At 47.4% G+C, this 17537-nt stretch overlaps 1 protein-coding gene, 1 long non-coding RNA gene and 2 other non-coding genes across 13 annotated transcripts in view; 1 reads left to right on the plus strand and 3 right to left on the minus strand.

Moving 5' to 3' along the window:
- The window catches only part of LRRC75A (leucine rich repeat containing 75A), a 58128-nt gene extending 52977 nt beyond the window's left edge, over positions 1-5151 (plus strand). The window contains exon 4 of the mRNA XM_010402635.4: positions 4137-5151. Coding sequence (XP_010400937.3) covers positions 4137-4722 — 586 coding nt within the window. The 3' untranslated portion in view covers positions 4723-5151. The remainder of the gene's footprint in view (positions 1-4136) is intronic.
- LOC104691075 overlaps positions 1-17380 on the minus strand; it is a 29222-nt gene extending 11842 nt beyond the window's left edge. For 3 of the 10 annotated variants that reach the window (XR_005603393.1, XR_005603392.1, XR_005603391.1), the window contains exons 1-8: positions 17311-17380; positions 16978-17057; positions 16568-16591; positions 16030-16101; positions 15749-15864; positions 15278-15376; positions 12904-13032; positions 1242-1399 (exon numbers count right to left, since the gene is read on the minus strand). This is a non-coding gene — a long non-coding RNA (uncharacterized LOC104691075). Of the gene's footprint in view, positions 1-911; positions 1400-9521; positions 9537-11044; positions 11168-11846; positions 13033-15277; positions 15377-15748; positions 15865-16029; positions 16102-16567; positions 16592-16977; positions 17058-17310 lie in introns of those variants that run through there. The other 7 variants (XR_005603390.1, XR_005603389.1, XR_005603394.1 and 4 more) reach the window with 7 other exon arrangements.
- LOC120411042 lies at positions 15448-15521 on the minus strand. The gene has a single exon (XR_005603429.1). It is a non-coding gene; the product is annotated as a small nucleolar RNA SNORD65 (small nucleolar RNA).
- Positions 16217-16290, minus strand: LOC120411048. Its single transcript, XR_005603435.1, has one exon. It is a non-coding gene; the product is annotated as a small nucleolar RNA SNORD49 (small nucleolar RNA).
- Positions 17381-17537: the final 157 nt, after the last annotated feature.

Consider the following 17537-nt stretch of genomic DNA (forward strand, 5'->3'; position numbering starts at 1 on the left):
AATTACAATTATAGCAGAGCATTTTGACGGCTCCCAGGTGCTTATTTTTAACATTTTGTTTAGCAGGAAATTAAAAACAAGTTGGGGGGGGGTGGGAAATGATGGTTCTGAAACAGAGCAAGAACCTTTCCCTTCCCTGCACATCCCAATCCAGGCTCCTGGAGCTGGATGTGCTGCATGCAAATGAGCTGCTTAATTGGCCCTGCTGGAGATATTGATCAAGGGGATAACAGAAATCCATTTAATCCATTTCCTGAGGAGCTCGTGGTGTTTAAAGGTTTAATTGGGTCCTTTCGCTGAATGCCACGGGGACACTGAGGGGCTGTGGCACAGCTGGGGATGGGGGGTGCAGGGGACAGTGGGATGGGGATGGAGCAGTGGGATGGGGATGGAGCAGTGGGATGGGGATGGGATGGAGCAGTGGGATGAGGATGGAGCAGTGGGATGGGGATGGGATGGAGCAGTGGGATGGGGATGGGATGGAGCAGTGGGATGAGGATGGAGCAGTGGGATGGGGATGGGATGGAGCAGTGGGATGGGGATGGGATGGAGCAGTGGGATGGGGATGGAGCAGTGGGATGGGGATGGAGCAGTGGGGTGGGGATGGAGCAGTGGGATGGGGATGGGATGGAGCAGTGGGATGGGGATGGGATGGAGCAGTGGGATGAGGATGGAGCAGTGGGATGGGGATGGGATGGAGCAGTGGGATGGGGATGGGATGGAGCAGTGGGGTGGGGATGGAGCAGTGGGGTGGGGATGGAGCAGTGGGATGGGGATGGAGCAGTGGGATGGGGATGGGATGGAGCAGTGGGATGGGGATGGAGCAGTGGGATGGGGATGGAGCAGTGGGGTGGGGATGGAGCAGTGGGGTGGGGATGGGATGGAGCAGTGGGATGAGGATGGAGCAGTGGGATGGGGATGGGATGGAGCAGTGGGATGGGGATGGAGCAGTGGGATGGGGATGGGTGGCATTTCTTTGGGATCATCCAAGCAGCACAGATGGAAAACCCTCTCAGGTCAGTGTGTCCAGCCATGAACCCAGCACGGGGGTGACAGGGTGGCTTCAGGCAGCAAGGGCTGGGTGACACTGTGTGTTGGGGTGACACTGCTCTTGGGTGACATTGTTGGGTGACTCTGCTCTGTGGGGTGACACTCCATTTGGGTGAACTGCAGAATTCTGATTGCTCCTCACATTCAGTTACTCCCCAGCCAATTTAAAATTATTTAAAAAAAAATCTTACCATGACTTCGGATGTTCTCAACCACAGCAGTGCCCTGTCCACTTGGGACCTCCCACAAAGCCCTTGATCTCAGGGATATCCCATGGCTGGAGGTTAATTTGAGCTCCTTTTATCCCCTGGGAATTCAGTCTTTCAGCATCAGGAGGTGTCCTCAGATCCTGCATTAAGAGGGATGAAAAAAGAGCATTTCATTCTCATCTCCTCTGTTTTATTCATCCTCATAATATGGATATATTTCATATATGTATAAAATAATACAGGATATTCAATATACAGTATATTCTTATCTATCTCAGTCACAGTCCCTCTTTAAGCTAAATAATTGTAATTTTTTCTCTTGATTCCTCCTCTGAGGGTGGGGATTCTCAACCCTTTACTCACCACTATTACTGAATTCACATTTGTTTGTATTCCTTCCTTTCCTAAATCTCTATTCCAGTGTTTGACTGCCATCATTTGGAGCAGGGATTTTGAAAAAGCTCTTTAACACTTACCCTTGCTACCACCATTATTTCAGAACAAATCTTTTATCTCAGGATTTTACCTTTTTTTTGGGTTTTTTGGGTGACTCATTATGTCCAACAATGTTTCGTTGACATTTTCGTAAATAGTTTTCTCACCAGGTGTCTTCATAAATTTCTGGCTGTAATTCCTCACTCTCTGGGGCTGCCTCTTCATTGTCCCTGAGCTATTCCCTGCAAGAAATTGGGCTGAACATCCCAATTTCCCTTCAGTACACGACACATCAGTGCCTCCTGTCACGATTTGTGCAGTGCTTGAGAGCAGTGCCATGAACTGAAACCAGGAGGAAACCCCTTTCTTTTCATTCCCTTTGATCTAAACATCAATATTCCTGTTTATGACATTTTCTGATCTGATTCCACAGGAGAGAGCTTTTAGCTCAGCGTGAGCGTGGATAAATCAGCATCCTGCCAATGTGTGAGCAGGAGCTTAGTGAAGGGCTCTATTCCCAATCCTGGTGTTACATTGGGCAAAATCCCAGCTGGGGGGGAAAAAAATCAGTGTTTTCCCCTATGGAACAGCCTTGTAAAATGTGAGGATGAAACCCAGTGGGTGTAACTGATCCCCCACTAAAGCCCAGAGGGATTTGTGTAATGGTTAAAATTTTCCTCCTGAGATTTGGGGCCGTTCTGTTGCCAACTTTTATGGCAGGGCTCAGAGTTTTTCCAGCTGTTTGTTAACATAAATCCCCCCCTTATTTCCACGAGCTGGCTCAGAATAGCCACAGGAATATTTGGATGAAATCCTCTTTGGGGTTTGTTTGCTTGGTTCCCCAGGGACAGGAGAGCAAAGCCTCCCCCAGAACAAGCCCAGGGCCACTCTGACCCGGGGATTCAGGAGATTTTTTGGCTCATCAGCAGGGTGAAAAGGCACTTTGTACAAGAGAATCAATCTGTTCCAGTGGGTACCAGCTAAATCCCTCTCAGGGGGGAAAGGATAGAACCCCAGTGAGAAATTCCCTTTTCCTGGCTGGCAGAAATCCTGTGCACGCTCCAAGGGAATAAAACTAATGTGGAGCAATACTGAAAGCAGCTCAAAATTAGAAAAACCCAGCTGTCCTGAAGTTGTCCCCATTCCCCCTTTATCTCCTTAACTTTGCTTATTTAAAGCCACAGCAGAAATCCCACAAGAAGTTACAGGAATAAATGGATAAAGTCAGGATCAACCCCTGGCTCCTTTTTAGCCGTGCTGTTAAATGGCTGTCACTCATTCACAGGGGTACTCTGGGCTTTATTTGACACTGAGATGCTGCTTTGGTGCTCAAAGGCTGCAAGACAGGAGTAATTTGGGGTTTTTTAGGTGGGTAAAGCTTGTTACTGAGGCATCACCTTGGTCCCAGACAGGGCTGCTTCCAAAAAATGCTGTGGCTGTACAAACGCAAGAGAAGCGGCTGCCAACACCAAATGACAGCTCTGGATTTGGGGTAGCTCTGGATTTAACTGGCACACAACTCACAGGCATGGATTTTTGGAGGAAAGCTCCCATTTCCCCCCTTCTTTGGAATCTCTGGGCAGTCATTCCTCATGGGCAGCTTGGAATAAACACTCCCAGAGGAGACAGAGCAGCAGCTTGGCCCTGAGTCCTCCAGAGCATCACATTCCTTGGGCAACTTAGGAGACACCTGAGGCCACCAAGCTGACACAGCAATCCCAGGGCTCCTTCCACCTCCTCAGGTATCCAGGATAATTCATTAACAAAACACCCTCAGCACCCAGTCTGCTGTCAGAGCCTTGCTGAAGATAAATTGAGCTGTGAAACTCCAGCCTAGCTCGTGCTAATAAACCTCTGTAGGGCCATTGTGGGAATTAATGTATTTATCTGAGGGTTTCTTGTAGGGCTCATCTCCTCTGTGGTGAGACTGAAGAGACAATAGGTCTAACGCACTGACAGTGAGATCAAACCACCCTGGAGGTGTCTGTCCTTCATTTGCTACGCTTGGGGTCTCAGTTTCCCTCCTGTGCAGCTGAGAGGACAAAAAATGTGTCCTTCCCCTCAAAGAGCTTCCTAATGAGCAGTGTGAGCAATGTCCCACCAGCAATCCTTGTCTATCTAATCAGGGGCTTCCTCACCCTTCTTTTGCACCTTTAAAAGCAGCAGGATAGGCTCTGAAGAGCCAGGATAACCTCTTTATTCCAGGGGTTGCAAAAATGAACTCTGCACTCCTGAATGACGGCGTTTGAACGTGGGCTCTTGGTGAAACAGCCTTGAAATGTCCCTGTGACCCCCAGCAGCACAGACACCCTCTAGAGAAGAGCTGCTCAGTCCCAGTTGGAATCCTCCATGAAATCTCTCCATAATTCCTGTTCTTCCCCTCTCAGGAGCGCTGCCCCCAAACAGAGACATTAACCCCCCTGTCCTTGCCTCCTCCCACAGCCTGAAGGCCGTGCTGATGGGGAAGCCCCAGGACAACACCGTGGACTTGTCGGGGATCCCTCTGACCCTGAAGGACCTGGAGAGGGTCACGTCCTACCTGGAGCACAGCTCGGAGCACATCGACACGGTGGAGCTGTGCTTCACCGAGCTGACGGACGAGATGCTGCTGCAGCTGCTGCCCGCGCTCTGCGGCCTCCCCCGCCTCACCACCCTGGCCCTCAACGGCAACCGCCTCACCAAGGCCATCCTGAGGGACCTCACCGAGACCCTCAAGGACCCCAAGAAGTTCCCCAGCGTCACCTGGATCGACCTGGGCAACAACGTGGACATTTTCTCCCTGCCCCAGCCCTTCCTGGTCAGCCTGAAGAGGCGCTGCCCCAAGCAGGGCAATTTGCCGACCATCCTGGAGTTTGGGGAGGGCCAGGTCAGCGATTTGGAGGGGCAGGAGGGCCTGGGGGACAGCCAGGAGGAGCTGAGGGCTGGGCCAGGCCAGGCTGGCAGCACGGACTCGGAGCAGACGGACAGAACAGACGAGGCTGGGGAGCTCCCTGGCTCAGCCCAAGGTGCTGCCACACCACAGACATGATGTCCAGCCCTTGGGTGGGCACCTTGAGCAAGGATGACTTAAAACCTCAGTGTTGGGGGGGGTCTGTTCCCACTCCTGGATGCTCCAGGAGTCCCAACTGCTGCCTTCCCCCTGTGCCATGAATGTCAGTGATTTTCTTCTCAAAGAACACGTAAAAGTGATCTCGTGGAGTATTTGTATTTTCTAAAAGCTGGCCAGGTGTTTTGAAGCATTAGTGGTGTGCTGTGCTTTTGGCTCTCTCCGAAATGGGTCCCCAAGGGGCTGCAAAACCTTAGAAGGGCAGGAAAAGGGAGCGGGGAGGTGCCCAGGCTGTGCAGGGCAGGGCTCCCTTCCCTCAGTGCTGGATCTCAGCTGCTCTCCACGTGTGATGGACAGACAGCAAACCCCAAAGGGACCTGCCTGGGATAAACCTTCAATCCTTCCCACTCCTGATGAGAGGCGTGGCTGCTAAGACAGAACAAAAACCTGCTCACACACTAACCAGGCGTGTTCCTGTCAATATTGTGAGCCCAGTGTGGAGGGAGAGCTTTGCTTTCTTGGGGCAGGGCTAAATCCCAACCTGCAGCGTGCCTGGACACCACCCTCACCCTCCAGCCTTACCAAAAGCAGGCTGGCACCTGTGCCTGCCCAGGATTTATTCAGTAAAACCCAGTTTCCCACCAGCTGTAAAAACTCCTGAGGTTTTAATGGGAGCATCTGATCCATTCTGGGAGGGACACACAAATGCTGGAGTCAGGGCTCAGGAGCATTGCTGACAAAAAGAAACAATGATACTGAAGGGTTATAAAAGGAAAAACAACCCTGGGGTTCATCCCTCTCTCACTGCCACCACGGGCTGGACTCAGCTAGCTGGGATTTAAAGCCTCAGAAAGCCTTTGGGTCACTTGGCTGTGGCTGTTGCCCCCTGGACCAGAAGTGCTTTGTTTCCATTCTTTTTCTAAGGCAGGGGTTTGGTTTTATTGTCTTTTCGATGGGAAATGGATCCCCCCAGAGCAGCAGCACTGGAATGTGCACTTAGGCTTTTTGGAACCAGAATTTCATTGGATCCCAAACCTGGGGGAGGGCAGGAAAGTGGGAAAAACTTCCTTTCCTTTGTGTTCCAAGGACCAGACCAGACTCATTTTGCAGGGAGTTCCAAGCCCTTCCCCTGACCAGCTCCCACCAGTGACTCCAGCTTGGCTTTTTTTGGGTGCAAACAGACTTTTGGCTCTGTCCATTTTTCCAGAGGGGCTTTCAGGCTGCCAGTGGTTGTTTGTCCTCCATCTGCAAGAAGGTAACTTAGAAAAAACTCTGCTACTTTTAATCCATTTGGCAACACTCAGTATGATTTGCATGTATCCAAGCCTTTTTTCCTTATTGTTTTTTTTTTTTTTTAAATTCTAACTCTTTCCAGCAGGCATGAAAAAAAAAAAAAAACTTTCCAGTGAATATGGAATATTTCTGTTTGAAATAAAGGAGCTATCCATAAACAAAATAAATGATAATGTTTAATAAAGGTCCAGCTTTGATTTTTTTCTCTGTCCTGGTTGAATGCCCAGGAAAAAACAGAGGACAAAGCAGTGCTAAAAGCTGCTGGGCTGGGTTCTTCAGGGGGCTGGAGAAATAAAGAGCTCAGTTTATGGGCTGGATTCTTCAGGGTGGACACAAGGTAGACACAGAAGCACCATAAAAGAATCTGTTAAATTTTAAATATTGCCAGTGTGTAAAATAATGTGGGAGAAAGGAATGCTGAGAGTGGGGTAGTGCTCCACGGGGTGTTTCTCTCCAGCATCAGTGCACTGAAGGGAAAAAGGCTGTTTATCTGCAACAAAGGCTCTGTCCCAGCAACAAACCACGGCAGGGGACAGCACATGGGAGCCAAGGAGCTGGGGGGAACATGGGGGGATTTAATCAAGAACAGGATTTATCTTTGCAGAAAAAAAGAAACTGCAGCAATTTATTTCTTCTACCCAGGTACCTCAGCACTGGGCTCCCCTCCTCCTCAAGCACAGCTCAAGCCCCTCTGTCTGTTTCAATTATTTAAATCACAAGCTCCTTGCTGCAAGTTTTTTATTCCCTGCTAAGTGTTTGCACAGGACCCAGGGCCTGAGGAGCTGCCTGGACCCCCCCAGTTCACAAATTCACAAACCAGAGGCACTTTGCATTTAGAGTGAGCTCTGCATCCTCCATTCCTGCTTTGCTCCATCCCCTCACGGACAAAAACCACCCAGGAGGCTGCTCCTGCCACATTTTCCCTCCAGCTCAGTTTCCACCTGCTGGGAAACACATCAGGCAACTGGGAGATCATTTAAATATCTCCAGAGGGAGATCCCCCAGCCTTTGCCCTGTGCAGGTGTTGCACCACTCGAGCCACCTCTGCTCCACTGGTACTGACAATATCCCTGTGCCCAGTGAGGATTTAGCCCTTCTGAGACAGAGAAAGAGCTAGAAAGGGCTTTTTATCAATATATGTGTGCATGCTGGAGGATGCACCAAATTACTTTCATGGCAAAAGGGAAAAAAAAAAAGCAGAGCTGTAGGAGAGAGAGTTGGTTATAAAAGCTTTGGCTCATCAGTGCCTTCCTCAGAGCGTGGATTAGTTCAATTATCCACTTAGTGCACTTCAGGATAATGATGATCCTGTGGGCTCAGTAAAGAGTGGGGTTTGGTTGTTTTTTTTTTTTTTTAAGAAAGCAGAGTGAGACACTTCCATTCCCAGCTCATCAACATTAAAACAAGCTCAGGGCTCACTCCACATATAATCAACATTCCCTGGGCTACACTGGGCTGCTGCTTCGGGTCCAAAGCTTTCAACTGGCCCTAGATGGAGGATTCAAGGACTGAAAATCGCTGCTGTTAGAATATTAAAGCAGAATGAGGTCATTTCTTGTCAAGGAGGGGAGGAAAGGGCCACCATAAAATAAATAAAGCATAAAATGCCTCAGCCTGGCTTGGTTGGTTCTCTCTCCACCAGCACCACAGCTCTGCCTGGGCACGAAGCAAACCAGTCCAGGGAGGAGATTTATGCCCTCAGCAACAAAAATGTAATTGGAAATCATTCTGTGCAGATTGAGGAGCCCACAGCGAGGGGAATGGAAACAGCAGGCAGGGAATGAGAGAAGGATGAGAGAGGAATGAGAGGAATGAGAGAGGGGTGAGAGAGGCATGAAAGGGCTGGTGCCACGCTCCAGAGAGCTCCTTCCAGCTGCGTTATCTGTGAGGAGTTTGCACAAAGCCTGTTTGTGTTTTGAAGGTGGTTATTCATTTAAAATGAGGGTTACATTCCCAGAGGATGGTTGGGAACAGGAAAGAGGGCTGGGAAGGGTCACCCCCAAGCACAGAGTGTGTGGGAGAGCAAAGGGAGCCACAAAAATGCTGCTGGGGATGTCCAGAAGCTCCAACATACTTGGACCAAAAGCATTGATGCTGCTCAGGGGCAGAAGACAGAAAATGTCAACCCAGAATTGCCCAAACACCAACCTTTCCCAGAGAAAAAGCCAAAAAGTGACCTAAAGGATTAAGGGGACACCGTGGGAGGCAGCAGTGGCCAGGGGCTGCCCCAGGCAGTGCCACCATGCTGGGTTATCCCACTAAAACTGCCTTTGGAGAGGGCCAAAAACCTTTCAGGGCTCTCCTGTGGTTCATCACCCCTCGTTTCAGCAGGAGGAGGTTTGCGAGCTCATGCTCAGGAGCCCTCATGTCCTGGAAACACAAAGACTCCCCTGCTCCATCAGCTGGGATCTGCTATTGCCAAGGAAACGAATTGACCTTATTAGCAGAATTCACGTATCAAAGCTTAGGAGAAAGGGGTAAAAACAACTGACCCAGCCTCTGCAGTGAAATGTTCCTTGGTGAGCAACAGATGAAGTCTCCTCCTGACCTCTCTGGTACAGGGATGTCATCCTGTGGTCCCACTTTTCCTGCCCTCCAGGGGCAGTGGAGTTTTTCTCTGCCCGGGGGATGATTTCCACCAGCAGGGTGTGCAGAGCAAGAGGAGAGGAGCTTCCCAGCTCTATGAAATGTCTTTAACTTGAAATTCTGAAGGGCAGATCCATCCCTCACAGTGCTCTGACTGCCTCCAGCCATGCTCCTCTTCCTAGGGCGGGCCCCAGCTCCAGGAACATTATCATTAATAAATGGATGGATTTAAGCTGGACGGGGCTTGGAACATCCTGGACTAGTGGGAGAATGTTGAAATGAAATGGGCTTGAAGGTCTCCTCCAACCCAAACCATTCTGGGATCTGTGTTTCCACAAAATGTTAGCACAGGGTTTGTTCACAAGGATGAACACAAGAGCTGTGCTCACTGGAAAGGCTAGGAGGAATCCTGCATCCCAAGCTGGCACTGCAGGAAAGGCATTTAGGAATTAGGTGTCATCTTTTTCTGTGACAGCTCCGTAAGCCCGTGGTTCAATCACCCCTGATGGATGGGGAAGTGGAGGTGCTTTGTTTTCAGTCCCTTCTGGCAATTCTGGGTGTGCATTTTTTTATCTCCCCCTCTGTAAATATGCACAGACACAGCTGGTTTTATCTTCAGCTCAGTTTATGATTTTACATAAAACTGAAGACCTGATTTAATAGAGACAGAAAACATGCAACCTGTTCACCACAGCCTTTAATTATGTGTGCAGTTTGCTGAGTTTTCTTGTCTCCTAATAGGTTATTGATCCTGTGGCTTCTGGGCCATCTTTCTTCTTTGCTGTTTTATTAACTCACTCTGAGGAGAAAATAAACCTGTGGGGCCTCCTTCAGGGAGGGGTGGTTTGCATCCAGCAGGTTGGGATGAGCAATTCCAGCCTTCAGTGAGCCTGGTGCACGTGGCAGCTCTCAGGGAGCTGTTATTGGAAGGACAAATAGATTTCAGGTTTACAAAAGAGGAGAGAAATATCAATATATAACACACTGAAGGTTTGGCCTGGGTATTTATCACTGGATTTTCAAGGTGTGTGCTGTAAAACACTTTATTCCTGGCTCTCCCTGGGCTACCTGTCAGCTCTGTCCTTCCCCAGGGAAAAGCAGGGTTCCTCTGGGTCTGGGCAAGGCTTTGGGGAGGTGCTTTGTGATTAGGATTTTGCAAGCAGCAGTCACAGCCATCCTAAACACAATCTATGTAATTAAAACCTCAAAGCATCTTTTTACAGGCCCAAATTCCTGGAATAGACATACAGAGACTCAGGGATGTATGGAAAACTGTGGGATATTGGGCTACGACAGATGTGGAAAATCCAGGTGCAACACCACAGGAATGAGCTTCCCTTTGGCAGCTGCTCCTTGTCTTGTAACTCACTCCAGGTAAGACCTGCAATGCCAGCTTTTCTATAAATGAAAAATTAGGCAGTAAAGAATCAATCTCTGTGCATCATGCTCTGCTACCTGCTGCCCCAGGGCTCTGACTGCTGATCCTACAGGATTCCACTCCTGGGGAATGCTGCATGTGGAGAAACAGGCAAAAAACCCCAGAGGTGGACAGGCTTCAAACATACAAAATAAAAGGCCTCTGGCTTGGGGCTGTGTGCCTTTCCCCATCACTTTCCAAGAGGAGAATGTCACCCTTCCTTCCTTTGTGCCGTTTCATCTTCACTGTGCCCACCTGCTTGGGAAATTATGAATTCCAAGGCTCAGTATTTTCCCAAGCACTCTGGGGGAAGCTGAGCTTTCCTGCAGGCTCAGAGCTCCCCTCCACCACAGGCTCTGAAACAGCAGAGCTGGGGGCTGAAATACAAATATTATCCTTTTTCTGTGCCAACCCCCAAAATGGGCTGACTTCACCAAGAGCCACCCAAGGCTGGGGCAGCCATCAGATCAGAGCTGTCCTCTCACCCTGGTATCACATCCATTCTTCAAACAATTTTGGTGTTGGTGATTCCTCAGCCCTGTTCTCCTCCCTGAAACCCTTCTTTTTCCTCAGCTTTAGCCCCTGACCTGTTACCAAGTGACACCACGTTGTTGCTGTCATCTCCAAAGACCTTTTTGAAGCATGAAAGCAGCACCTTTGAAATCCCTCGCCCTTGATGCAGCTCCTGTTTTGCATTTCCAAACAGCCTGGCCTTGACACTGGAGCTTAATTTCACCTCCTGCAAGCACAGAGCATCATCCTCCAAAGCACAGCAGCAAACAGGCTGGTGGGGAGGTGCCTGGATGCAGATTAAATTAAATTAAATCAAATTCAATTCAAAGTGCAGGTACCTTGGTGCAGGGGCTTCCCATCACTGTGCATTTCAAAGCTCCCACCTCACTCCCTGCTTTGAAACAATTCCCATCATCTTGCCAGCAGGTATCCCCTGGATTTCACTCAGCACAAAGAGTTTGTTATTTACTGCCATGGTTGAAAGGAATAAAATACCTGATTTGACACAGTTCAGGAAAATTGCTTTCTCCAATGGCTGACCAAATCCTCTCCCTGCTCCCAGCACGGCTCCAAGCTCCAGTTTCTTATCTGTAATGAGGTGATGTGGAACACTGCAGGCTGCTCCAGGATTATCAGATGGAGGCACAGATGTAAAACATTTATAGTGGATATTTCAGCTGCTGCTGTTGTGAGCTGCATTAAACAGCTCACAGATCACCACTGAGCACCAGCACTGCACTTGCTGTCTGATAAGGGCTCTGATAATCAAAATACCATTGGTACCACTATTATCTTGACTCAGGTGTTTATTAATAAAGTTTAAGCTGTCCAGGAAAATTTATTATTTTTTATTATGGCTGATAACCTCAGGCTTAGCTGGAGGTTTGTCTTTAATGTGCTGTTAAACCTCAAACCTATCCCTCTGTTCAGTGATAACAGCACCCAACAAACCCACAGCCAACACTAACAAATCATCAGGTGCAGTTTGCAGGTGCACAGAATACAAGAAAACCTAAGAAAATCAAACCTAGAGTAACTAGCCAACAGGATCTGGGAAAGCACAAGCAGGAAAGCAATTAAAAAATCTGGGAAATAAATCGAATTGATAAAGAAAACCAAGGAGAGTCCAGCAGAAAGCCATAGGCAGCTTCAGAAATCTCAATCATTATTTGTTTGGAGCTCATGTTACAGCTGTGCTGTGCAATTATTTTACCACAATCCATTAGAAACAAACAACAAAAAAGACAACATTATGAAAATAGAAGTCTAAGTATTGACTTGCAAAAAGTAACAGGAGTCTAACAAACAAAAGTCTTTATTATTGGAGATAAAATTTTTAACATCTCTGATTAAAACAGCAGGGATTTTAAATCAGTCTCCACTAAGTGATTTTCCATTTGCATTTTGTTCAGGTTTCAGTTCCCCACAGGTGCTGGGCTGGGGGGTGTTTATTGACTCAAAACCCACCTGGAGGAGGCACAGCCTGGCAGGTCCTGAGCTGCATGGGAGGGAAAGGTAATGAAGGGCAAATCATCCTTCATGTGGCACTTTTATTTTTATTACATAAAAATAAGTTTTAACTCCTTTGGCTCCTCATCACACTCAGACCAGGAACACTTTAGGGCTGCAGAGTTTGTACAGCATCAAAAACGGAGCCTTTGCTGGTCCAACACTAAGAAACATTAATTAGCAGCTAATTAAAGAGTGACATTTTCACTGTGTGGGGGATTCTCTACATCGTAATGGAAGTTGCAAATCTTATTACACAGCAGGGAGGGAACCAACAGTAAAACCAAGTTTCCCCAAAGAAGCATCCTCAAGGCTGCAAAAATCTCTTTATGATGAATGCTCTGAGCTTGGTCACTGCCCCATCTTGTGGGCTCAAGTGTCAGGAGGTAAAGCAGGCCCAGATGTTACTCTTTGAATTAGAGCACAGGAGCATAAAATGCTTAAATAAGTCCTCCTTGCATGCCCTAAATCAAATCCCACCTGTTCAATCCTTACTACATTAAGCAGTTTTAGGATCGGTTCATAAAGGCTGGGCTGAAACTGATTTCAAGCGTAAAATGAAGGCACTAAATTACATGAAGTGACAAAGAAGGGGAATGTTTGTCCTAGCAGACCATTAAATGACGCATTAACCTTGTCCTTCTTTACAGGAACACGTGAAATGTGCTCAGGCTCTGGCAGCACAAGGTCAATGGGGCGCCAGAAACATCCTGAGCCTGAGAAAGGCCAAAGACCCCCCTGGCTATTTTGAGATTTTGCTCTGAGCAGCTCAAGAGTTATGGCCTGGGGCCTCTGAGCCAATTATGACAAAGCATTTGCCATTCTTTAGCTGGGAGAAAACCAACCTGTGACACTTTGCTTGCATGACACCAATGCCATCTCTTGTTATTCCTTGCTGGAAAACAGCAGCTCCTTTGTGCCTCGCTTCTCTGAAATGAAGGAGAGTTGGAAAGTTCACTGCTCTTCCTCCTGCTCTGAGGGGAAAAGGAGGGAAGTGTCAATATTTAGGATTTACTGCATTCTGAAAAGCTCAGATTCACAGGATATCCCTTCCTCCCTTCTAATTAAGCAGATACAGCTCAAACTGAAGCAGCAGCCACAAGCCAAGACAGAGCTCCTCTTCACGTTTCCACTAATAGCGAGGATGTATTAATTATAGTAATTTATGGCTCTGCATGAGTGATTATTCTAATGCTGATGTAGATATGATTGCTTTACAATACTAATCAAGAAATAAGGGTGATAACCAGCATTTATGTGAAATGTGAAGCTTGTGATTTACAGTGAGGGAGCAGCAAGGCAGCTCTGCCCCTGTCGATCCCTCTCCTCCTCCTCCTCCTCCTCCACAATTCCAGCTCCTCTCTCTCAGCTTCACGGCCATAGCAGATATTTTGGGGATAATCTCCATGTTTTCTCTCAAATCACTACATGCCACTGCCATTTCTCTTACTGCTCAAAGCTGGCACTCGGCCATTCTTTGCTTTGCTGCAAATTTTCTTTCTGCTTTAATCTTTTCATCTATTTTAGATTTATCCGTGGTTGTTGGCTGCTGCTGAGTGCCAAGGGATTCCTGCCAACTGTTCTTTATAAACCTTTCAAAAATCCAAAATAATTGTGTTTTGAAACCAGATTTTTGTCTGTTGTTTATTCCCCAACACTAAGTTTAAAGTGCTCCAAATGTAATCAAAACAGAACGGTTTTATTTCCCTCCCCTCAAGCACCATGAAATTATCTGTGCTCCCCTGTAAGATTACAGTAAAACATTGAGGACACTTGTTTTGTTTGAAAGGCACCATTTTCTACCAGAAATAACACTTTTCCATTCATTAATCTTAACAAAAATCCAACCTGTTAAGAGGATCCCTGCCAAGGAACTTTGGTTTTGATTAGAACAGTCAACAAGTGATGCTAAAATGAAACTCATCAATGGTTAACTCCAACTGATACCACAAAATGTACCCTCACATAAACTCTGTTTGTTTTCCCAGATCAACTTTGCTGTTTAATTCTAACACTAGAAAGCAAGAATTATAAAACAAGTTGCAGCAAACCTTCCTGGAGCAAATAAAACAGCTCATTAAACAATTTGCTGATTATTTCTGTTTGCTGAGGGCATGTGGCTGCTTTTACCTCCACGGTCTGCAGAGTCACATTTAATAAAAGGTGGATTCCATGTGCTGAGAGCTTTAAAACCATTTTTATTCCCAGTGCATGTTGTAAGAAATGTCAACATTTTCTAATAACAAGCTCTTAAAACCAGGCAAAGAGAGTTTTATTTCATTAAACACTGGGAACAGAATGTAAATTTTTAATTAAACAGCGGAGTAACCTGTTCTTCATACTGCTCAAATCCTTTCAGATAAAAAGCAACTAATTCATTTCAAACATGTTTTACCTACTCCATTGCCCAGGCTGAATGTTTTTATTAAACCCTGGATGTATTACAATAACGATTCCGGGAAAAAAAATCCAGATTAATTTACCTGCACATTTTAGCACCAGGACATCTCTGAAAAACACCAAGCCTGCTTTTCTGAACGCTAACTACCAGAGAAATTCCTGAAATTCTACATTTCATGCAATTTATACCTCAAATCTAAATCCGAGCACAGCCACCTTTTGGAGGGACAGGGACACTGCCCTGTGGTGCCACATGAGCAGCACCAAGTGACAGCATCTTCTTTCAGTCAGGAAATAACGTTTAGGAGCACTGAAGTGTTATAACCTGCAGTTATACTGACATAATTAAACTAATTGGGCTTTTTGGCCTCAAAATGCTGTTTTTTAACTCATTTAAGCATCTCTAAGTTGCCCAGATCCCCCCCAAACTCCTCAACTTTGACTCTGCAGCAGACTTTAAATTCAAGTTTGAGATCAAAATGACAAATCTCAAGCCTGGGAACAAGCTCCAGGTGCAGTTGCATTTGTTGCTGTGGCTGTCAGAATATTTAAGGGCTCATCTCTGCAGTAATTGCACTCTTAGTGTCTTGTTTAAACTGTAATTACCACACTAAACCCCACTGACATTATCTGCAGTAAACACACTGCAATCTGTGTACATCTTCTTCACCATTTTACAGCAAATTATAGGAGTGCCCAGTGTGTTTATTAAACTGTTGCAGGATGCAAAGTCATTCCTTAATGCAGTAAAGTGACACAACACAGTATTTAAAAAAAAATTGTTTTAATGTCCATGTAATAAAACACTTTAACTGTTACCATTTTGTAACAAGCAGAAAAATGTGTCTACACAAAATCCTCAAGCTCTGGTGTTTTGTTGGATTCCTTCTGCCTCAGAGATGTTTCCAGCAGCGCCACCTGGAACACAGGAGCAGGGTAAGGTAACCAGCCTTAATCATCATTAATGGATTTGTTAATGAGTGAGATATCATCAGAAAACCTTTTGCTCACCACCAGTCAATCTGCCGGTAATTCCAGCAAATTTGGGTTAGTTTCATCACATGATATCACAGGGAAATTGATACATTTGTGGCAGAAGCAACACCTTTATCTCTTTGTCCACAGTGCAGAAACAGCTGCTCTTACACATTTACTACCTGTATTTTAATCTAAGTGGGGTTTTTTTGGCCTAGAACTTCATTAATTATATATTTAGAGCAGAAACACTTTTGAGACTGCAGCCAAAAACCAGCACGTTCAGCTAAGAGCACAATAAATATTAAAACTCACCCAGCACTCTCCTGCTCTGCTGTCTCAGTGCCTTCCACAGGACTTGTGAAGAGCTGTCACATCAATGGGTGGACATCAACAACCAGCACGTGGCAGCACAGACCTGCAGCCTCTACCTAAATATATCAGGAAATAAGTATCAGGCTTAGAATTCTAAGGAAAACAGATTAAGTGAAAGCACAGATCTCAAGCACCTTATATCCTACAAGGATATCCTCATTCTAAATTTACATTTCACCTAGTATAAAATTCTATACAGTGCACTGAAACCCATCACTTACCTTTCACATAAGGGCCACCTCCCCACCTGCTCCCAATCCAGTTGTGTCACATCCATCTGGAAAGCCCAGGCTCTGCAGAAGAAGTGGAACAGATGGACACAAAGGTTAGATGTTTTCATGGAGAGCAAGCTGCCTGGTGAGTTCTAGGGGATGAATTCCTAGGTTTAAGCTCATGTGTGTAGCTGCATTTCAGACCAGAACCAGGGTATCGTCAGTTCTCGCATCTGACGGCACTTCCTATTCAGGGTTATCATCATCAACAGCCATTAATTAACTCCTCTAAGTAATCACTTAAAACACTGTAGCTTTTACCTCAAACAGTTGTACAATCTCCCCTTTATGTATGAGGCATGAACTCTTAACTTTTGTGTACACAAAACCAGTTTTAGAGAGTTTTTATTCAACTTAAGATGTAACTTTTACAGGTTATTTTTGACTCATCAGTCCGGCATTACATCATCAGCATAAAGTAAAGGCCTGGAACCTTTTTAACAACTTTGCACACCTTAGCACATAGAAAAAAAAAACTTTAACTTACTCTTTACTTCAAGACGTCTTTCTGCTGTGGGAATACAAGCAAGAGAAGTGTTACTATCTAAATTTAGAGTAGTGTAAGAAGCTTGTAAGACTGCATTTACCAACAGGGCAATTTTCAAATTGAAATCGCAAACACTCCAACGCTGTGGCTGTAATTTTTATTACACGGAAAGGGTCTGGCCCATCGAAAAATCAAAAAAAAGAGAGACCTAGTTACTGAAACAGCGCTATAAAAATCGATGGACGGCGCTGGATGCCGAGCACTCCACACAGCAGCGTTACCTGCACGGCCCTCATGGAGCCCCGCGCAGGGCTGTGCCCCAGCCGCGTGTGATCCCCCACCCACAGCAGCGATGCCCGGCGGTGCCTCACACACACAGCCCCGGCCCGGCCGAGCCCCTCCCGACTTACCGGAGAGGCGTCTCCGCAGCCCTGGCGGGGTCCCGGCGCTGCCGGCGGGGTCGCGGTGCCGCTGCCGCCTCCATGGCCGCCTGAGGGACAAGGGCCGTCAGCCGCCACACGCCGCGAGGTCGCGCCTCCCCCGCCCCCCCAATGGTACGGCCCAGCCCGCGCGGCCCAGGCAGGCCCGGCGGCCGCTACCATTGCCGAGCTGGGGGAGTGAGCCCTCGCTTCAGCCCCCTCAATGGTAGGGGCACCTCGAAGGACAAGCCGGGCCTGAGCCCTCCCGCTGCCCGCCCTGCAGGCCCCGATCCCAGCCCTGAGCCCGGCTCCGCCCACCCTCACCTGAACACCTCCAAGGGCACAAAACGAAAGGGCGCGGAGAACTTCGGCAGCCGCTTATAAAGGCTCGGGCCGTACCACCCCGCGGCGGGGTGGGTTGTGCCATTGCTCCACAGGCGGGGGTGCGCTGAGGCTTCCATTTCCTCCCGCGTGGGCCAGGACGGAGCGTGGCCGGCGGAGCCTCGGGGGTCCCTCAAACCCCGGCCCCAAAAGCCCGACCTGAAACCCCG

This window comes from Corvus cornix, chromosome 19 (assembly GCF_000738735.6).
Source record: "Corvus cornix cornix isolate S_Up_H32 chromosome 19, ASM73873v5, whole genome shotgun sequence".
In the NCBI taxonomy this organism is placed as follows: domain Eukaryota; kingdom Metazoa; phylum Chordata; class Aves; order Passeriformes; family Corvidae; genus Corvus; species Corvus cornix.